Source organism: Gymnogyps californianus, chromosome 19 (genome assembly GCF_018139145.2).
Source record: "Gymnogyps californianus isolate 813 chromosome 19, ASM1813914v2, whole genome shotgun sequence".
NCBI classification, from domain to species: domain Eukaryota; kingdom Metazoa; phylum Chordata; class Aves; order Accipitriformes; family Cathartidae; genus Gymnogyps; species Gymnogyps californianus.
In genome coordinates, this window is record NC_059489.1 from 14,067,080 (window position 1) to 14,089,822 (window position 22,743).

The 22,743-nt window shown below is 42.1% G+C and overlaps 1 protein-coding gene across 1 annotated transcript in view; it reads left to right on the forward strand.

The window, feature by feature from the left end:
• Nucleotides 1–21,942, forward strand: part of GAS7 (growth arrest specific 7) — a 107,918-nt gene extending 85,976 nt beyond the window's left edge. The window contains exons 10-15 of the mRNA XM_050908303.1: nucleotides 712–790; nucleotides 4,814–4,942; nucleotides 6,960–7,083; nucleotides 9,528–9,607; nucleotides 12,609–12,707; nucleotides 13,436–21,942. Coding sequence (XP_050764260.1) covers nucleotides 712–790; nucleotides 4,814–4,942; nucleotides 6,960–7,083; nucleotides 9,528–9,607; nucleotides 12,609–12,707; nucleotides 13,436–13,549 — 625 coding nt within the window. The 3' untranslated portion in view covers nucleotides 13,550–21,942. The remainder of the gene's footprint in view (nucleotides 1–711; nucleotides 791–4,813; nucleotides 4,943–6,959; nucleotides 7,084–9,527; nucleotides 9,608–12,608; nucleotides 12,708–13,435) is intronic.
• The last annotated feature ends 801 nt before the right edge of the window (nucleotides 21,943–22,743 follow it).

Genomic DNA, 22,743 nt, shown 5'->3' on the forward strand with positions numbered 1-22,743 from the left:
TGGGAGAAGAATCTGGCTGTAGTGAATCACAAGCTTATTCATCAACAACTTCACGCTGTTGTCTAAAAAAGCAATCATACTGAGATATGTAGAGTAAAGACTCTCTGATATGAAATAATCTGTTACCAGTTTAGCAACTGGAAGACCTCTGCTGGAAGATGGTGTAATTTTGGTTATGACGCTTTAAGAGGAATCTAGGCTGTTGGAGAGGGTCTAGAGGAGTGTACCTAAACTCCCATTATCTAGAAAATAATTTGTCTGAAGGAAAAAGAAGATGGAGTAGTTTTCAAATACTGAAAGGCTTCTCTGAGGAGAAGTAGAATAATCTGTTCACCAAAAGTAGTGTGTGAAGTAGAAGAGGCAATGGAAAAACTGCATTGGTGAAGATTTATTTTAAGGATTAGAAAAGAAAAACTTTGTTATGGTATGGATAAGATACTGAAGTTTCTTGTTTATGGAGACTGTGGCATCTCTGTAACTGGAGATCGTTATGAACATTGTTTTCAAAGATCTGCTACGTACAATGTCAATATAATTCTGCCTTGGTCACAGAGATCTTCTCAGGTTTCTGCTGTCACTTCTCCGTGATTTTGCTGAGCAAGATATGGTACAAAGCGTTGCACCATATCTATCTGACAGTATCTGACAAATCTTGCTGGGAGGATGTGCAGAAGACAGGGCATTGATCATTGTCGCTCCGTGTTCTTTCAGCACACTAGGAGAGGCTTGGGCTCAGCTAAAGAAGAGTCTAGCTGATGAAGCAGAGGTTCATCTCAAATTTTCTTCTAAGGTAAATAGTTCTTCATTTTGCAAAGATTTTTGCCCTGTAATTGATGTGGATCTCCCTTCAGTGCTTGTTAGTGGGGAAACTACACATGCATATGGTACAAATTTAGAAGAATTAATAAGTTGGTGAACAAACCTATTGAAACACTGTCCATTCTTCCTGCCAAAATCATAGTTTATTTAATCTACCTGATGAGTAAGTTAAAACACATCTAGCCTTAATTTTTCATAAAAAGGAAGGAAAACTGATTCTAGGGGTTATTCACCTAGGGCTCTAAGTTCCAGCCTGTTCAAGTAAATTTACCTAGAGCTTGTACAGATTACTTCTGTAGAGGAAAAAATAAAAAATAATATTTGGCTTCTCAACAAGAATCTACTGTACCTGTCTGGAAGGAAGAGAACCAGGACTTTGACTTCTTCGTATTGTTAGCCTTTCTGAAAAGTGCACTGCGAACTTAGTTCATGTTATTTTTGGATCAGTTCTCTCAAGTGATACCCAAGGAGATTACTTGTACAAATTGTGGTATTTATGTGTTTTTTTCCACCGCATGTGACATACTCTTGCGTCCTGTTACATTGTGTTAACCTCTGTGGGTGATCAAGTTCAATACAGTGGCAGATACCTCAGCACAACAGCCATGTTCTGGAGGAAAATTATAGCTCTGCACTGTTTGTAACGATTATGCAGAGGTTACTCAGGCAACCAGCTGCTGCCTTGGTAACTCGCGGCTCTGCTTCAAACTTCTACTTCAGGGCTGTAATTAGTGAAATACTTTTTGCTCCCCATTGTCCTCCTGTATTGTTTTCGAAGAGGAAGAAATGCACCCTGGAGTGGTGTGTGCCTGTAGGCAGGCAACGTATAGGGACTCTTTCATTATTTTACTTTTTCTTAAACCCTGCACAGAAACTCCTGTAGCATCCTCTGAACTCTCCCCACTGTTCCCATACCTGCTTTGGGAGTTCCTAGTTCCAGCTTTCTTTTATTAACAGAATATGTTTTAAACATACTGATTATTGCTATTACTTTCAGAGACGTTACTCTTAGAAGTAGTAATTATATTTCTCATTGATAGTTGAACGAAACCAGTCAGTACTGGCACAAGCAGTCAGTACAGTGCAGAGCACACCGAGAGTATTCAAACATAAACACCAGCCTTGAAGACATTGAACAACTTCCGTGACAGTCCTTCACGGCACTGTTACATTGGGAGTCACGAACAGATCGGAGAAGGTGACAGCACTCTCGTGGCACTTGGAACATAAAATATTATTACACTACTAATGCCTGTATGGACTGACATGGCAGCTGTAGATACATGCACACGAGGAATCCTTCAAGAAGGCCATCATGGCACTGAACCTCTTCTCCAGCTATCTGATTATCCCTCACTGAGCTCCAGGAGGTGAGTTCTGCTGGAAGAGAAGGTGCACACATGTTGTACTAGTTGAAGTCGTGGTGGGCTGGCCTGGCTGTGGTGGTGTGTTACCAGCCATTCTGGAAATGGTGCTGATGGAGCAAACGGAAAAATAAGTACTTGTGAAATCAGAGGAATTTTTGAAGTGTGGTTTCTGATAACTCAGCTGTGTAGTTTCTCCAGCATCTAATACTATGATTAACCCTATGCCTCTGTGTCTCTGCCTAAGTGTCTACCATACTGGTACAGAGATACAGGGTCTCTGTCCTATACCTGATAACTTCTTTTAGCAAACTTCTTGAGATTTCAAGTCCTTTGTCACATCTCACCCATTCAGTGATGGGTAAGTGTCAGAGCTGTCTGTGTACATTGGTGCTTTAAATCTCTTCATCTTAGGAAAGTAGTGTATGTTTTTTTCATCTATTGCATGCATTTGAAAGTCTTTTAGCAAGACCTTCTAGCAAAAAAAAAAAAGAAAAAAGAATAAATATGGCCAACTATAATGCAACATTTAAAAGCCTGGGTCATTCACATGTGAGTCTATTTTGATAGCTTATGACCTCTTCCAAGATGGAAGTTCAAGCAGGATAATGGCTGCCTTCACTGAGAATTCCGCCTGTTTTGATTCCCAGAACACAAAACTGGAGAAAGCAGTTGCCTTGTTTGCTTTTTGAGCCTCCTGGTGATGCATTTCCCATCTTTATGAGGATCTCAGAATTTCCCATCCCATTATAAAACGTATGAAATAAACAAGTATCTTTACTATCTATTAGGCAAGTAGAACTACCAGTGAAATGCCCTCCTGTTTGGTGTGTCCCTGGCCCTGGGGATTTTTATAAGGGTTTTCACAGCAATGCCTACTTATGTCAGATGAGTCAGGTTGCCAGTTCTTTAACTGAGGATGATTGACTCATGTTGGGTTGTTTACCCAGGTTAATCTATTTATTAATGGAGCAATCTGAAGGACACGCAGACTGTTTAGCTACTTCAAACTCAGTTGGACGCACACATCTCTATCAATTGTAACATATTGCCTCTGGAGTTCACAGAAGCCATACTGAACTTCTCTCCGTTCCAGTTCTTGTTTTGTTGAGCAAATGTGACAATGCTCCTGGCACAGCTATCGGTTTGTACCTCTGTTTTTGAGAGAGCTTGTGTAACCATGCTGGACCACAGAGTTGTGAACAGGTCTTTATTAGCTTGCCTAGGGCTGTCCTGATGAGACTGTTGTAAAAATATTGTCCAGAATTTTCTAGTCCAGCCCCTGCAGGGAGAGCAGGACTATCACCCACAGTGGATCAAGTCAGCTACATCTTTGTCTAGCAGAGTCTTGAATATCTCTAAGGACAGAGATTTCACGACCTCTCTGGTCAACCTGTTCCAGTGCCCAGCTACCATTCTGGTGATTTTTTTTTTTTAAATTGCATTCAAGCTGAACCTCCCAAAGCTCAATTGTCTGTTATGACATTGCCTGGCCCTGCGAAGAAGAATTTGGCTCTGTTACCCTTGCATCTGACCTTCTGATAGCTGTAGGCCATGTTAGATCACTGTGGTGCCAGTCTTCATCTGCCTAAACAAGCTCTGCTTTAGGCTTGTTTAACCTCTCTAGGATGTGTGCTGTAGGGCCTTGGCTGTCTTTGTAGCCTCTCTCCATTAAAAGGCTGTACTGAGCTTGAATGAAGGTTCCTTATCCATTAAAACAGCACTGGAGAAAGGCCAAAAATACTTGCTTTCAGGGACTATTTGACACTGCTCCACTGTGGGCCCTGTTAGGTGATTATGGACCCAACTTGCCTGTGTTGGCAGAGTCCAGCATCCCCACAGGAGGGACAATAGAAAAGAAGTATTTGGTTGTTTCTGGGGAGGTGAAATATCTGTATCCCTTCAGAGCACCTTTCCTAGATGTCAAAACTGTGTATCAGAAGGACAAAGAGCAGTATTATACAAACTCTATCAGAGTTGAGTATTACCGACTGTCAGGTCCTGCTTATAAGAGATAAGTCACGTATGCGGTCTTGGTGGATCTCTCCTGAGTTCATTTCGGTGGTTTCTTGCCACTACTTAAAGAGTTTCAACTAAATACTCAGCTTCTCTTTAGGCTCCCTTATACTTGACAGAAATAAATAAAATGTGCCCTTGTTGGATCTCTTTTCGCTATACAAGAAATGCAAATGTGTCACCACAGTCCACTGGCTCACCTTACTGCAGTCAGGGTTAGCGGCTTTAGTTTGCGTACTTGTCTTTTTAAGCAAGTTGCATCAGTTAGGCCAGAATCAGAGCACCTCAAGCAGTCCTCTGGATATTGCCTGCAGTTTGCTCTTATGTGTAAGAAGAGAGATATGACTTAACGGGGAGAGAGGAAGACAAGATTTCTGTCCTTTTGCTCCCTTCAGTAAATATTACCTTAACAGAGCTGTCCTGCGAAGAGCTGAGTTTTGCAGTAGCTTCACTCAGAACTCTCTTGGGGAGGAGAAGTGTTGCTGTATGACATTGCCTTTGGCTGCAGTGTGTGTATTGTCTCCTCTCTGTCCTGAGCTCTGCTCAGCAGGAGAGCCAGGAATTACTGCCCGGCTCCTCATTATTGCCATTTCTTCCTTTGTTTTCATTACCAGCTTCAGAGCGAGGTAGAGAAACCCCTGCTCAACTTCAGAGAGAACTTTAAGAAAGACATGAAGAAGTGTGACCACCATATTGCAGACTTACGGAAGCACCTGGCCAGCCGCTACGCAGCAGTTGAAAAGGTGGGAGCAGAGAACAAACTGGAGAGTTTATGAGATACTGCTGGTTTGGACAGAAAAGCAGCTGCCCCGTGAAAAGTTTCTGTTCTGCCACAAAGAACCACAAAGGTTTCTGCTTGAGTGCTCTCTGCTGTTAGTTATACTTTGCTGGGCCCCAGACGTCGTTTGCTGCTTAGCTGAGATTTGGAAAACTGGGGGCTACAGGCAGGGCTAATGCGTTACTGCTGAACTGACTTTTTGTTTCATCCTCCCCTTCCCAATTTGGGACAATGTATTTCTAATACATTTGATGAAAATACTCCTTGCTCGTGTGCATCTCGAAGTCACATCTGTTGCCCTCAAAATTTAAAAAACCTTGCCTTAGAATAGCAGCAGGGTCAGGCCAAAGGCTCACCTGGCTCAGTATCCTCTTGTGCAGTGGCCACAAGCAGATGGGCAAGGAAGGCAGCTCGAACCTGGCACGGCAAGTCACAAACCCCCTCCCAGTTCCCGTTTTCTGCGTCTCACAGCAAACATCCTCACCTGAAAAACCCAAACAGCAGCAGCACCCTAGTATCAGGGGCTGTTTTAACATGAGCATCCAGTAGGTAGCTGAGGTTGTGTTTAGGGAGAGTTATACCCACAAAAAGTGCTCTCTTATCAGCAGCTGGCAGGAAACGGGGTACCCATGCCTCGGCTGCCAAGACGCTTATGCCAAATGGTATCCTCATGCGGTTTGCTCTTGGGTGTAAGTTGAAAAATACCGTGCTCAGTCAACCCAGAAGGTTGTTTGGGCTTTCATTAAAGATCAGAGTGCACATGAGAAAGTTTGCCCGGGGACAGAATTGTTGCGGGATACACAAGGTTATTAGACTGTATGTATGCAGGGAAGGCATTTTTCTGCAAAACAGTAAGTTCTTCACAGTCATATCTGCAAAGAAACACAGTCCTCAGTAGAGATACTGAAAAGAATGAATTACAATAGCCTTGAGGAGAAGGAATAAAAAAAGGGAAAAGCCATGTCTGCAGTATGCCTGATGAAGCACACAGCTTCTCACCAGATCGCTTTCCTGCAGCTCCCTCTTGCGACCTGCCGAACCAAGCACAGGGTCTTTAAAACTGCAAATTGAAAAAATTCAGGTAATGCCTCAAGTGCGTTGTAACTTGCAGGCTGGTGTGACTGTAAAAAACTGCAAAGTGCTAACAAAAAATAATCATCCAAATTTAGTTTCACACACTATAACTGGATAAAGAACAAATGTGACCTATTTTATAACAAGTCCGTGCAAAACAAGTTATTTTTATGTGTTTCGGCAATCTCAGCACATGAGGTGACAGCATGCATATGTAGTAATGATGTTTATTTGTTAAGACACTTTACTAATTTGCCTGTATAAGTTCAGTAATGATACTGATAAATCAGGTTTTAAAAGCCTGAAGAACTTAAAGTAATTTAAATAATCAGTTGTAACCAGGTCTCAGGTTCTTGATTTCTACAGTATGAGCTGCTGTTGTCATGAACCTGAATTAGTTTTTCTGAAATAAGTCTAAAAGTTCCTATTGTTAGAGTTTCTGATAAGTGTATATTAAATCCAGAGGGTACTTAAAAATAAATTTTGTAAGATACTTGAGATTCTTTCAACAATTTAGATCCTAAGAAAAGCAAATGGAAGAGGTGTCTTGGTGATGCAGGTTAAGACATTTGGAAGAAGCTCCAGCTCCCCGTTCTTCCAGAAATAGTGAGAAAGTTACTAAGAAACATGAAAGTCTGATGATGCCTTTTGTACTGTGCCTTTCTAAGAACCTATGAAGAGTTCAGATGCTTTTGTGATTTGTTGGGGACAACTTCTGTATGGTGGTAGGACACTTCTTTGAACACCACATGGTGTCCCAAGAACTTGAATCCCAGTTAGGACTTAGTTTTATGCAGAGTCCCTGCCTTCTTACTGACAAATACTTGTGTGAAGGAGTCATAGATGGCTGAAAGCAGCTGGCAGCTCTTTTTCTCTGAAACATGTGACTCTTCTTTAATTACTCCAAGGCCCGGAAAGCCTTGACAGAGAGACAGAAGGATCTGGAAATGAAAACGCAGCAGCTAGAGGTGAAGCTCAGCAACAAGACAGAAGAGGAAATTAAGAAGGCGAGACGGAAGTCCACTCAGGCGGGTGAGTACCTGTGTCTGTCAGCAGTGGGAGGCGAGCACAGCCCCGTGGACAGCAGGAACAAGATGGGATGCAATTGCCCATCCACCCACGTGTTTCTTGGTTTTTGATATTGTAGCTACAAAGTCAAAGTGAACAGTGCTACAAATCTGTTTGGTATTAAATCCTTTGAAGAAACAAGCACAGTTTTTCAAAGTCAGACGTCACAAAATGATGATTTTGATAATTGGGGTAAGAACAGTTAAAGGAGGGTGAATTGTCCTTTTGTTTTGTGAAAGTGTGCTGAGATAACTGAATGTTTGTGAAACTTTCAAAGTCAGATTCAAAGAAGCTCAGCTGAGGATGTGTCTTCCTTAAATCATAGTTCCTTCCTTGGTTCTTTCCTAAATCACAGTCACGCACAACTATGTGGGTGTCTATTATGCTTCCTATTACTGTCTTTTTCCTTGAAAGTGAACTTCTGGTCTTTTTTCCTGCTACTCAGTGATTAAAATTATTTCTGTTCTAAGGATATAGTAGTATGTGCTATACTGTACTGAGGACACAGCTACTTGATGTGACCTATGCATGTTTTACAGAGGCTCAAACCACTTTTACAGGATCCATCAGGAATTGTCCTTCTTGAGATCTGCAAAGCTGATATGTGCAGCTCTGTTAGTACCTTTGCTGAAAACACGTTTAAACTAGGGCTTCCATGTTTCATCCCTTCATAGGTCCATTCCTTGGCAGAGTGGTCCTTCATAGTTCTGAGGCTTTTAAAACTTCAGGATATCCTGTCTGGGTTTTGAGGAGACTGAGAAGAGTAATTCGCAGTGTGACCATGTGTATAGACAACCATTTGAGGAGAAACAAAAGTTATGTGTTAGCAACAGGATGCTCCATGAGAGATGCTCTTTATCTATCTGCAAATTCACAGCCTCTCTGTGCTGTCTTGGGTCCTCAGAAATTGTTTATAATTTATATTTATTGAACAAGCAAGGGAGAGCTAAAGATCAGATGGGAGTAACCCAGAGTTTGGTGTGTCTCACTGTCGTTCTCCCCCACTTTGTGCCACTGTTACGGTGCGTGGCAGGGGAGGACTTGCCCCATCCCTGCAGGTGGTGCTACCCAGCAGCCCAGCTGGGGTGCTTGCGATGCGCACAGCAGCAGCATGTAGCAATCTAGCTTTGAAACAAGTCCTGCTGGAAGAGGACGATAGGACTGGAGAGCTCTAGACCAGAGTCCTAGGATCCCACCAGTTACTGATACGTGGCGTTGCTTTCTGCTCCAATGGATTGTTCGTGTGTTTCATTGCTTTCATGTTCCTGGCTGTACAGTGGCTCAGAGTCACTCGGGTGGATGGAGGATAACCCCAAGTCAGATAGCTCCCAAGGAGCCTCCTGGAATGTGGGAGCCATTAGTTCGGGCGTGCCATGTCAGACTAGGCGTCCCCCGTCTGGGTGGATAAGCTTATTGCCGAGCTTTAAGCCCTCAGTCCTGGTTTCTTTGTAGAGTTTGTTTGCCACTCCAAGTTCTAAGTCCATGAGAGACTTCCAGATGCATTTACTTCTTTGACACTTGTTTGGTCTATGGAGTCGTGTTCTTAAAGCTTGATTTGTCCCTGGTTTATGTATAAAGACCTTTTTGCACCTAAAAGAACAGGATGAATTTGAGCCCTGGACCTGGGAATCAAACCATTAGGGAAAGTGTAACTGAGCCTCATTTAAAGAAGAAAGAGAATGTACTGGTTGGAAAGCAGTAATCTCTGGGACGTGTCTTCCAGATTTTCCACCAACATTTCCCCCTCTGTCAGAGCAGAGTCCTGCAACAAAGAAAAAACTGAAATAATCACAGCTTATTGTGTTACTGCCCTGAACATGGGAGGAAGCCAGAGCTCGACTGGAATCATACATCTTCAGAGGCTGGGGAATGCATGAGTGTGCAACTGGGTTGAGGCTGCAAATAAGCGTCCCTCGATCTCAGACAGCTTGAGCCTGACGCTTCGCTCCCGTTTTAAACAGACCCATCTTAGAATGCAGTCTCACCTACAGAGTGCTACCCTGCGGCTCAATAACTCATTGTTATTGATTTCCCATTTTAATTATTTTATTTTTCAGATACAACTTTCTGTCTATGACCATTTTTTTTAAACTGAAGTAACTTGCTTTCATAGTTCTGGGCATTTTGTAAAATGTTACTTAATGTTCATATTTTCCTTTTAAAATCTTGTCTTTCCCCCTCATTCTTTCTCACCCCAATCACCTGATCCTTTACCACACATCAAGTGCATGCATTTTGTTGAAATTTTTTTGCACGTAACAAATACCATGTAACAGCTGCCTTCAGCTCCACCAGGACTGACCTTCAAACCCTCTGGGTCTGTCTACAAAACCTGAACTGCAGTTTCCTTCTAAGCTTCGTAACACTGGCTAGAGAAGACTAATGTGTTGCTATCTTGAACTTTTCAGGAGATGACCTAATGCGCTGCGTGGATCTTTACAATCAAGCCCAGTCCAAGTGGTTTGAGGAAATGGTGACCACCACTCTGGTACGTAACTCTGTGTAGCATCTTACATTGCAAAATTGTAATAGCATACAACATTCATCACTCATAGCTAGTTACAGTGCAAAGCAGTGGGAAAAACTGGGTGATAAATCTCCCATTGTATTTCCCGTTCTCAGTTCTAAGAAAAACTCATATCATTAGGGGAAGGAAGAAATAATTGTTTCTTTGCAGAAGGCATTAAACCAGTTCAGGGCTGCTTAGAGGCCAGAACACTGGAATTGTCCCCAGGAAGGATGAAGTAATGCACAAGGAAGACATGGAAAAACATGTGATAAATCACTGAATCCATTTATACGTTAATGAATTTTTGTATTCCATGATTTTACAATTTCTTCATGAGTATTGCCAGCTCAGAAGAGGCATGCTTTAATTGCCTATTGTTCTGTTTCTCTGAAGATAACACAGCTCACAGTATTCACCCTAAGGGCATATACCTTTGGCGTTAGTCACCAAGATGCCAAGATACAGCTTTGATGTGCTGTATTCCTTGAAATACCTGTACTTTGGCTTTAGGGCTCCTACCTCATGTCATTCCTTAGGGCCCTTCTGGACAACAGCCAATTGCTTTCAAAAGTGGGAAATAAAAATGTCTTTTGCATATATTTTTCTCGTTGGACAAACACAAAACTGTAAGCTCCTGTCGTGGTTTAACCCCAGTCAGCAACTAAGCACCACCACGCAGCCGCTTCCCCCTTCCCTCTCCCAGTGGGGTGAGGAGGAGGAAAGAGGGGGAAAAAAAAGTAAAACTCGTGGGTTGAGATAAGAACAGTTTAATAGCTAAAGTAAAATATAATACTAACAATAGTAATGATGAAATATAATAATAATAATAGTAATGAAAAGGAATATAACAAAAAAGGAGGGGGAGGAAGGGAAAAAAAAACAAAAAACCCCCACCAGTGATGCACAATGCAGTTGCTCACCACCCGCTGACCGATGCCCAGTTAGTTCCCAAGCCGTGATCCGTGCCTCCCGGCCAACTCCCCCCTGTTTATATACTGGGCATGACGTTCCATGGTATGGAATACCCCTTTGGCTAGTTCAGGTCAGCTGCCCCGGCTACGCTCCCTCCCAGCTTCTTGCACACCTGCTTGCTGGCAGAGCACGGGAAACTGAAAAGTCCTTGGCTTAAGAGAAGCGCTACTTAGCAACAACTAAAACATCGGAGTGTTATCAACATCATTCTCACACTAAATCCAAAACACAGCACTGTACAAGCTACTAAAAAGAAAGTTAACTCTGTCCCAGCCGAAACCAGGACAGCTCCTCCTAATAAGAAGCAGGGTAATAAATTGCTCAGCATTTGGAAGTGTGTCAGTGCAATATTTAAACTGCAGTAAATAAATAAAGGCAGATGGGTGAGTGGAAAACCAGGAGGCAGATATCTTCCCAAAAGCAGAACAAGAGAGAAAAAGTTCGCTGTTCCTATACATAAGGGATCTGATTCTCCTTTCACCTTCACTGGTGTTTTCTCACTGATGCAAATGACGCTGACCATCAGTGCCACTGTGTCCAGATACAGCCAGGTATATGTTAGCTGCGTATGTGCTCCCGGAGAAGTACGACTCAGAAGTGCGCTAGTAGATAGCTCAAGAAGGAAGTCATAGCCTGCAGGCTGCACAGCAGGTTTGTCAGTTGTGAAACTCAGGCTTGAGAAGCATTTGAAGGTAAGTCTTGGTATACATGAATATAAAATCTAAATTGAAAAACAGTCTGCATCTGATCAGCTCAGATACAGATTAATTCATATGCAATACAAAGTTGAGAGAGTCAAGGTCTGAAGATTTGTGTTTCCTTGCATACCTTCCTCCCTGAAGTTTCTGGTGCAGATACAAAGCACGTTCTGCGTATGGCATCCTTACCAGCACTAGCACACTGGGTTCTTCATTCTGGTCCTGTGCATCTGTGCCTTAAGTAAGGGAGTCTGAGTTCAAAGTGGGCCATTTTTTCCATAAGGGCAGTACGTCAACTGGCAACAGGAATAGGAGCTCAGTCTATTTCAGTCCTGTCCATACCATAAGCTCTTCTTCCTTCCCAGGCAGATAGTCTGCCACCTGAGATTTTTGTGCTGTAATGAAGAATCTGTTTCCCAAAAGATGTTTAACAAATTGCAGATAGCACAAGGAAGGCAATGTAGCAGACTGCCTGCTTGCATACGCTCAGGTTGCACTCCACCATGATGCCCAGTAAGTGGACACTAAAAATGCTCTCTGAAGGCACGTTTTTTAAGATTTGGCCCCATTGGTGTGCCTGTGAATACAGAGCTTTCTAGTGATAGAGCAGAGTCTATTACAGTGTATGTCTTTAAAGGCAGACTTCCATAGCATGCTGCTTCCACTGCTGCCACTCAGATGGACAAGCAGGGACTAAATGCAGATTTTGGGGTATAATATCAGAATCCAGGAGAAGAGGAAGGCAGAAAAAATCAGGAGGAAAGTTAGAAATCACCTGCCTTTTCAACTAGAGTGTTGCTGGGGTCTGCTTACTGCCAGCTGAGTGAGGTGGAGACTTGTCCCAGCTCATCATCAGGTGAACAGCTAAAACTGCTCTTACAGGTGTCTGGTTAGACCGAGGGCAATCAGGCCCTCTGAGCCATACACCCCAATGCATTCAGCTTCCCCAAGGAATCACTGTAACTTCTGGAGCTAGCAAGAAAGCATGCAAAGCTTCTTGCAGGAAACAGATTCCCTCTTGCTTGCAGCATCCCTGAAGACAGTAGCTCCTCTCTCTGCCTTGGTTGTCTCAGTTTTGGAAAGGTTTCGACCTTCTTTTCTGTCATTAGGCTCAGGCTGAAGTGACTTCTGTTGCTTGCTGTCTCTGATTCTCTGCAAATCAGAGGGATGTGCAACCACGGAGTTCAGCTCCAGAGCGTGACCCTGGGGTAGTATTGCACTGACTGGCAACCTTTTGTGTGTCATCCTTTCTCTGGGCCTTCAAGCTCAGCTTCCAAGAAAAATACGGACTTGTTTTTCTTCATGTCCAGGAGCTTGAGAGACTAGAAGTTGAAAGGGTGGAGATGATTCGGCAGCATCTTTGCCAGTATACACAGCTGCGGCATGAGACAGACATGTTCAACCAAAGTGTAAGTCTGCTTTTTGTTCAGTCCCTTTGGTCTTTACTGCACTTCAGCTGAGCAGAACGGTCCCTATCCTGATCTGACTGACCTGTATCAAAAGGAGATGTGAAAAGTGTATGCGGTCAGCTGTACAGTGCAGTACTGTACTGTCACCCTACAGCCCTGCTCCTCCAAGACTCTGATCCTGGTTACATTTCATACTGCTGGATCACAGCTTTTTGCTGGCAGACACACAATGAATTGAATTATATTTGGCCAACATGAGCCATTATTAGCTCACCCAGCACGATGCGCTACTCCTTGAGGTCATCTGTTCTTGCAAGGAAGATGGTAAATAGTTTCACTGTTGGGGAAGGTAGTATATATTTTTTTCTTATTAAAAAACTGGCTAGTTTTCAAATATTAAAATACAGGGGATGTATGCTGACCTCAGTACATGGTTCTATTTGGTGTAAGGTACAGATTGCAGGACAGGAGTCAGAGACTGACTGGCCAATGCCGGCATAGCAAGCCTATCTCTGCTTGATGTTAAAAGTCTGCCTCTTCTCTGCTTCCCACTACAAGGCTTCACATTCAGATCTGGCTGTTGTCCACCAAGTCTCACATATGTTCAGTTCTCACTTGTCTGCAAATGCAACGTAGGTGTGCGCATAGCTGCTCTACGCTTCAGAGGAATGACTGTCTCTGCTTGAAATGCGCCCTTGACATTTTGATTCTTGTTTTGTTCATTTTAGACAGTAGAGCTCGTGGATCAGTTGCTTCGGAAAGTGGATCCTGCCAAAGACAGGGAACTGTGGGTAAAAGAACACAAAACTGGAGATATCCGACCTGTGGACATGGAAATATAGACGGATCTATAGTTGTATGTGATGAGTCCACTGAATTAACCAGGCTAATGTTTGTTTTTTAAGGGTCAGAAGAGCATAGGGAAAAGGTTGTTCCACTACCAGACACCTTGTAATTTATGCCTGTATGGGCTATCTCTGTTACATTTAGTCATTAAAATGGTCCTCATTGTGCTAAGCCTTAAGCACCAGACATTCCAGGGTGAAGAAACCAGATGTGTGCTTCCCACCAGAGGTTCCCAATTGCACGCAGCTTCCCGAAGAAATCTGCTTTCTGGTACAGAGAGAGCTCTGTTCTTCAGTGACTTTGTGCTACATCCCTTGCATGACTATCTTTATACAGTATGTTAGAACAACCATGCAGTGAGCCTCTGGCCAGCAAGTAGATGACTGTTTGAACATGATGCAGGAGGCAAGGAAGTCCTGATCATGAATCCCAGGTCTGTCACTGACTGCTTTCATGGCCATAGGCAAGTCAATTAACTTTTCTGGCTCCCCCATCTATAAAACACACATATCTCACAGCAATGTTGTGCGAATACATTTATTTCATAACACAGTTTCCCACCGTGGCAGTGAAGTGATGGCCCTTCTCCCAAAATCTATGGAGAAGATTCCCGTTCTTCCTGTTTTATACTCCCTCTCAGGGATACATAAACCCATTATCATCATGATTTCTGTTCTAGGCCAATCAATAAGGTTGAAAGTGTTACCATCACTGTTATTTATCAGGAAGGACTTGGTTGTGCTATACCTACCTCATTAGCTGTCTGAGTGCCCTCAATGACAGAAAGAGGTTATATACCAAGGAACAAATGAGATGTTCAAAACCTTTCCTGCTTATGCAAGATGTTTTCTCACAGAATCTCCTTAAAGACAGTCCTCTAACATTTTATTTGAGATCCAGGTTTAAATTGCCCTTTGTTGGTTCCTTCAGGTGAATATCACAGCCTTTATATATCTTTAATTGCCAAGATTGTCCAGCTAAATTGTGGAATTTATCTTTTTAGAGCCTGATTTTCAAAGGTGCCATGAATCTGTCATGCTAGGTTGCATTAAATGTAGATGTAGGTGCCCAGCACTTCTGCACCATCAGATGTTTTTCCTTTGTTACCCTTACTGCAAACTATCAAGAATTCAACACTGCTCTTGGCACATAGTGTTATGTAGTTTGGAGACTGGTTTTGAAAAGGTATTAATTTTCTTCTCCTGCTGTTATTTCTGATTGATTATTCAGTGTTGCTGTTAATATATTTTTCAGCATTTCATACAATGCTAAGATTCTTAAGATTCTTGCTTTAGATCCAGCTGAAACCTTGATTCTCACCACTGTGGCCTTTACGCCAGTGTTTACTGTGTTGTTACCTACAACTTCCCAAACCGTACTATTTCATTTGATCCACAGTTATGCTCCACTTTATCTCATTGTTGCCATCCTTTTTTCCCCAGCACCAAAATTGCATCCTTCTTTTGTCTACTACTATTCTAGGTTTTTGTTCACCAGCCTCAAAGTGCTGTGATTAGATCATTGAGAATTAATATTCCACTTTACAAATACAAACTGAGACACAGAGAAGTCTTATCTGAAACACATTTTTAATATTGCTGCAGTGATTATTTTTCTGGTTTGTTATTTCAAACTAAATTTTCTTGCATTTTCCTATTGTTCCATTTTTCTCAACCATCTCTTTACCAGTATAGATTTGTTCCTGTCTTACAAATGCCTCCACAACCACTTCTCTGCTGTGTTATTAACCTTTATAAACCTTTGCATGTTGGCAGGTGCAATGCCATGACCACTGCATGCTCAGGATCACTGTTTCTGGTGTGACACCTCCCGTACTGCACTTCAATTACTTCTGAATTTGCAACTACTATTTTATTCTTGGTGTTGGAAGCATCAAGCACACTGTTATGTGAGTCTCTCTTACATTCCTGCAAAGACCATTGCAATACAAAGGAAACATGGTTTGCCTGAGCGTCGCATAGTCCTTGAGCTCAGAGTACATGCGCTTCACTGGACTCCTCTTCTGCTGCTCGAGCAGGGAAGTTTCGTGATGATCTCTCTTTTTCAGTCTTCCTATTGATTCACTCTCTGTCCTATTAATTTTTTTTGCATACCAATGTATACTTTTCCTATCTCTACCATGTACTTTGGAGGACAGGCACTTTTTCTTTTTTTTTTAATAACCACAGGTGCAGGATGAGCTTTCAAAACTTCAATGGCCAAAAATAACTGGAGTACTTAAGAGCTGCATCTCAGGGTGACCCCTGTATTGTAAGCTGTATTGTAAATTAAATTGAGCAATCTTGATGACACCTCACCACATTCTTGTTTTGATTGCAAAACCAAGCTAGTTGTGCACTTTATACAGTATTCTCTGTAATAAATATCTGAAATAATCTGTTATCAATTACACTTTATTTTTCCTCTTTCTTTAAAGATGTTTGTTATTTTATCTATTTTGGACTGGAAATACTGTCCATTAGCACAGGTTTCTCTGAGGACTGAAATGTATTTTGGTTCCTCTACTAAGGTGTATTTAAGCTGCTCTCAAATCTCAGTTGTATTTTCTGGTAAAATTTTTTTCCCTTTTGTTTTATTTCCAGACAGTTTTCCTACTTCTAGTTTTTGGTCCATTTGAAATTTTGCAGGAATGTGTGAGCTGCACAGAACAATAATTCTCTTGATGGAGTCTGTATCTCTTTTTCACTTCGATAATCTGAGGAGAGCACTTGTACCTGGCTGCTAATCTTTACCAGGCCGAGCAAACTCTTGCACGGTGCTGCTCTGCAATGGGTGAGATGCTTCCTCTACAGCAAGACTTTAATCTGTGATCGGTGGAAGTGTTAGGGAAGTTTTGCTGTTGCTTGTAGACAGTTTCCAGCTTATTTCCTGCAAAAGATGATATTCCCTTGTGATACAACACTGTGGACAGTGGGATCAGTGTTACCTGGCTCATTCACTTCTCTGGCTGATGGATCCTGGATGGTGTGATGCCTTACAAGTCAGGGAGTGCTGGAGCCCCTGTGCTTCTGAACGGACAGCATCTTCAAAGACGGTAGTGGCGTGTTTGAAGGGAAGCATGGACGCCTGCCCTCGTGTTCGTTCCTAACAAGGTAACTTCAGGAGTTTCAGCATTGCTCTATTTATCTTCCATTGAGTTGCAAAAATGCAGTTGAACCCAGTCTTTCTTCAGGCCATAGCTCATCCTAAACAGTTTCTTCTCCAGAGCAAGATCAAGCTTTGTGTTACATTAAAATAGCTAGCATGTGAAAAGCATGATGATGTTGCAATGTAACTGATTAAGAGGAATAGCAATGTAAGTCTCTTCCCTCCATAGGTACTGAGCTTAAGGGTCATCTGATTTAATCTGGCAGGTGGGCTCACACACTTGATGCAAGTTTTTACTGTGCTCGTCACTACAGGTATCAGTCTTTTTTTGTTGAGTGGCAAGGCTGTCCTACATCTTCATATGGCTCTGTGGTCACAGAGCAGAAGGTGAGCTTTCGATTAGTACTGTTTGCTTTCACCTGAAGAGGTACAATTAGTGGGAATTTGCCTCTGGTTCTTATCTGGTAGCTTTGCTTGCCCAGGTCTTTGTTGAAGCTGCCTGTGTTTCGGGAGTCCTGCCGCTGCTGCGGAGCTCCCTCTTTGTCTAAGCGATGCTGTCACATACTTGTCTCGTGTTGTCAAGCCTCTAGCTGCCTGGCGATCTCTGCTTCAGCCAGAGCCTTTTGGCCCCTGTCTGAGCTCAAGGGCTTCATGAATTCCTGTGGCTTTGAATCCGTTGGGTGTCCTGACTCTGGTGCCAGAGCTGGTGAGGTGCTTACCAGCTGTAACATCAGCTACCGTACAGAATGAGAACATTTTATTCATCATGCATACCAGCCCACCTATGTCTTCAAAGCCATCTTCTGGCACAGTTTACTCAATAGAGAGTCCTTGTTGGAAGTCTTTCTCTAAGGTATTCTTTCAGCTTATTTCCTAACAGAACTCATTCTGGATCCAGTGCTGTTGGCTGATTCCTGTTGGAGTTAATGAGCTGAAAGTGATGAGTCCTTTACCATGTGGGCCAAGTGCACTCTTCTCCCATCACTGGCAAGATTCCAGTTGCTTTCATAGAGCAACATCCAAAAAGGCCTAATTCTCAGATTTCCAATCTGCTCCAGATTCACTCATGTCTGTAACTTACATTTGTTCATCACTTCTATGTGTTTAACATCTTTTGAAAGACTTCAGTTGTTCCCTTATAGGAATGTTATTTCATTATTTGACACTGGGATCTTTAGAGATAGTTGTAATTGTTTTTTAAATGTTAAAATATTGTAACAGCAGTGAAAGTCATATGGAAATCCCTGTTATGTTTCTATTTTTCCCCCTCTGCAGCCCTGCCTGAGCTGCTGTGGGGTACCTGTGCTCCCCCTCGTGTTGCACAGTTAGAGTAAACACTGAAATCGTTCTTCCTTTCGTGCATAACAGGCAGCGTGCAAACTTGTGCTCTGGTTCTCTTTACCCCTTATGCATCTGTGCAGTTTCATGTTGCAGAATTCGTGTCTTTTTGTTTAACTGACAGCCCCATGCTGTAATGTCAGTGTGTGTATTTTTTTGGTGTTTTTTGTTTGTTTGTTTGTTTGTTTCTAATAGGAATTTTCTGTAAAGCACTCACAGGAAACTTTTACATGCTCAGTAGCGTAATTTCTCAGACCTTCTCAGAACCTCTTTAAATTTGTCCCTGTTTTTAATGTCATTATTTAAATATTTGCTGCAAGTTAGACTCTTTATGTAGAAATGTGCACTCTTCTTTTCACCTGCTCTTTGGAAGTGCTCGGCACTCGGAGATTTCTTGGAACACAACAGGAAGCATGTAGGTGATAAGAGACTTTGAAAATCAGGCTAATAGAAATGCACAAGCCTCTTTTTTCCTTAGTCGTTGAGTACATGTGTAAGGTAAACATTAAGAAATGAGAACCTCAAATACTTAATGTGTAAGACCTAGCTGCTGTATGTGCAGTTCCCAGCAGCTCCACGAGTGACCCTGTGTCAGGCTCTGGTAGGAGTGCAGCTCTAGAGCACAGGCCTACAGCTCACCTTCTGAAGCAGCTGTAGAAACCCAAATCCAAAATTAAGTGAAAAAGTAGCTCTGCCCATCTATTTCTTCAGTCACACACAGGGAGAAAAAGAGCACTGCTTACCCAGGTGGGTCCTTCGCTATCAAGCACCTTAAGAAATCAGACCAGCACCTTGAAGGTCCCCCTGGAATGAGTAGATGTGACTTCTTGGTGTGATCAATTGTTTCCTTCTAAATTGAAAACATATTTGCTATTTTATAGTAGCTAGTGTGCTCTTCTGCACTAGTGCAGCCTGCTGGGTCTGTTCCCAGAGATGACAGTCACAGTCTGGTGTCCTGGAGACAGTCCTGGTCACCCTTACATTTCCTCTTTGGGAGAACTAGGTCTTCGAAAGACAGTGTCAAAAAGGCATTTTTCAAAATAATGAGCCTTCCTGGTCACAGACCTTTCTGGAAAGTCTGTAAGCTTTTTGCTACCCAGCATGTGTTGAAATAGGAGAATGAGGTCCCAGAGGTTGCCGAAGCGTTGCTGTGAATGGTTTTTGCTGCGTGGGCATTCCTCCTGTACTCGTGCAGTGGTAGGGAACGGCTGACGGGCGTCCTTCTTTGCACAGCAGAGGTGTCTTGGCATTTTACCAGAGGAGCCTGCTGGTCCCATTTAAGTTAACCAGGTGGGCAATAGTCACAGGCAGATTCAAATTAAAAACAGACACATAGGGCAGGAAAATATTTAGCTGCCCCAGTGGCATCTGAGCCTCTCAACATGAGGCACTCGTCTCCCTCAGACCCTGACGGGTCCAGTAACAGGCTCATCACTCTTCAAATTCTGCATAGCACGTGAAAGTCAGTGATGAAACATTCCTTTGTATCTATTGCTTGATACAGGGCTCTCCAACTAGCACCTGGTTGTGCCAGTGGGAGACCGGTATGTGGCAACGCCACACTGGTGACTACAGAATGGTTTTTGGCACTTGGCAGCGCTGTGACGTCCTGCGCCCTTGCACTGAACTGACAGTAAGTCAGGCGGAGACGTGTCAAGCCTGGCATGCAGGTATTCTCCAGGAGCTTGGAGCACACAGTCTTTCTGTTGCATAATGGTGATGACGTCTTTCCCATTAGCAAATCCTTGTCTTTCCTGAGAGGCACTATTGTATAAATAATACTCATTACTTTGTCTTATAGTAGATCTTATTCATATAAATGTGCATCTTTCAATTCTTATTTTTTCCTCTTCATTGTTACTGTAGCCAACCCTCCATCACTGAGATACACCAGTTTTCAGGATCTTTTCTTTAATTTTGAATTTTCATAGAACGTCTCTGTTGCTTTAATGTGCTGACCAAACTTCATGCTTTTGGATATTTTCTGACAGTGATAAGTGCATGCTTTTTGGTTTTTGTTTTGGATTTTTCTTATCAGCCACCAGGTTTTAAAGTGCAATGACTCCTTTTTGTGCTATTCAGAATTTATTTTTTCTTCCTGGGCATTTTTTCTGAAGGGACCAACACATAGCACAATTTGACTTAAATTTCTAATCTCATACGTTCCTCAAGGCAGAAACCTTTTGTGCCTAATGATGCATCTGATTCTAAGAATTCTACATAGATAAAATCTTTCATAGATCAAGAAAAAATAAGTCTTAGGTTAACAGCATAATCATTACAGAAAAAATATATAAATTTGAAATATTCAAATTTAATTCCCTCAACTTACATTAAGTTGAACTATTTCAGGTGCGTTGTAAGAGTCAAACTCAGTGGATATTCAGAACAAAAGCTTTTCAGCTGCTGTATTCAGGTTCAGTGAGTGGACAAGACTATAATTTTGAATATATGCAGTCTTTCAGGGCTCCTGATTTAACAAGTAACTGAGTAATGGCTTGTATCCCAACCCTACTAAAATTCTGCTAGTAGTTCCCCTTGAAGTGCCTCTTTAAATTGTATCTGCTACAAGCATGTAAAATACACAGATTCACCCTACAAATTTCCAAAACTCAGGAGCAGCCAGAATGCACGGATCTGTGCAGGATTCTCAACCCTCCTTCCTTGCTCTGCACTGTGCACTCTTTTAGGACATCCACATATCCAGTAGACCTGCCTTTGTCTCACTGATCATTTACTGTCCAGCACAGTCATCCTAAATTCTCAATGCTGAAAATGGAGTAGGAAATGTTAGACTTAAAAGCAACGGCATTGAAGGAGCATTGCTAACCTCATCTTCTGCCACATCCTTCAGTATAGAGGTCTCAGTAGAATAAGCAGGGAATTCTGCATAAAAATAGTTGAGTAAGTGGCGTTCGGGGCCTAAGTAGGCCTTTATTGAGTAAAATAAAAAAACCTGACTTTTTTTAAAGCAGTTGCTGAGAAGAAATTTTCTGGTACTGGAAGTCTAAAGCTGAGTAGTGATTTCGGGGATCTCACATCTGCATGACATGACAATCTTAGTCATTTGAATTTGGGAACGCTTCACCTGAAATCCTTTGTTCCTTTGGAGTTTTTTGATGTGATGGCTGAGATTTTCAGAATAGCCTAAGGAATTTGGATGTCCATTTACGGCTCTTTTACTCCAGCAGGTCAAAAACACTTTAGGGACAGCAACCTCTATCCATTATGAAAAAAGCAGGTACTAGTATATAGGACAAATATTTTCTTCTCCTCCTTAGATGGTTTCCTTTCTTTTGGCAGCCCAAGACAGTGTGAAAAATCCACCAGTTTTGCAGACATTCTGACAGCAGGGATTCAATGGTGGGCCAGATCACCAGTCATACACTGAAACAGAGTTTTCTACTAAAATAAAGTTGCTTATTTGGTCCTTTTTGTGTAACTTTTGCTAAATACTTCTAAATCTATAGGAAAGTTGTCTTTTGCCAGTACTAATGACTTGTTTTTAAAGATGTTTAACCAAAATTTTATAACTTTCCGTAAATTTTGGCTGAATAGACCCCTTAAATAGTTTATGTATCATGCAGCCTCTGTCTGGGTAACTAGTAAATCTTGGATCATTGTGCAAATTATAGGATGGCTTTTCTTCCATAAGGATACATGAAGGAATCACTTACTGAACTTAAGAAGCTGAATGCAGAAAAGATTTAAGGGGCAGATCTTCAGCTCGGGTAAAATGGCAGAGTTCGGTGGAAGCTACTTTATGTCAGCTGTGGATCTTGTCCTTCAGTGTTGAAGGCATTTCCTATACATAATTTTTCTGTCTTACTGTAAAACAATTTCATATGGTTAAACTGTATTTTCCTATATTGTTCTGCAAGTTTATATGCACCACAGTGCTCATCTCATCTCCTGTAAAATAAACTGTACAGAGACACATTGAGCATGGAATTGTCTTTACCCAGTTGCTTTTTCTTCTACCGAAGTCACACACCTTTTGAATGCAATATCATCAAAGAACACTTGGGGTGCCATATGCACATGTACTGCTTTGTTGATACCAGCTTAATGCAGCTTGAATTTGCAGTCACATCACTTGGGTGTGATCTACTTGTACTTATCCTTTTCAGATCTTTGCATGATATTCAGATGAGTACAGTCCCTTAAATTTCATTTTTATTAGGAAATCAATTTAAGAAACACCTGTAGTTAAGTGGTTTTGTTTCTTAAACAAGCAGGCAAGCTGACCGTGATCAGTCTGAAAGCAGCTGCAGTGAAATGGGCATGCTTTAAATGATCTGTAAGTCTTCTACACCCAGTCAGTCCTTTACCTGCAAGTTCCACGTGCATCTTGAAGCTTAGTTGAAGCGAAAATACTGTTGTAAAATGTTGATGTTAATAAATTGTTCTACTTTGAATATTTGAGTTGACATGCATGCTGGCAGGTTTCCTGACAAAGTCAAAATCAGCCTTGCCAAAATCCTGTCTAATCCAACAACTGTCTTCAAAAGTGACCAGCATGGGATACTGCTATAGAAGCAGAGCTCAGAGCAAGCGAGTGTTGCAGTTCTGCAGAACACGAGCCCACCTTCCCAGCAATGTGTGACTTGGGGATCTTGGAGGTAACGGCATTATCCACACATCTCATAAGCCTCAGTGGAGCTTTCTTCTAAGAATTTGTCTGCTTTTGAACTCATGTAAAAATTTAGTTTCTGCAGCCACCTGCAGAATGGCATCCCGCAGC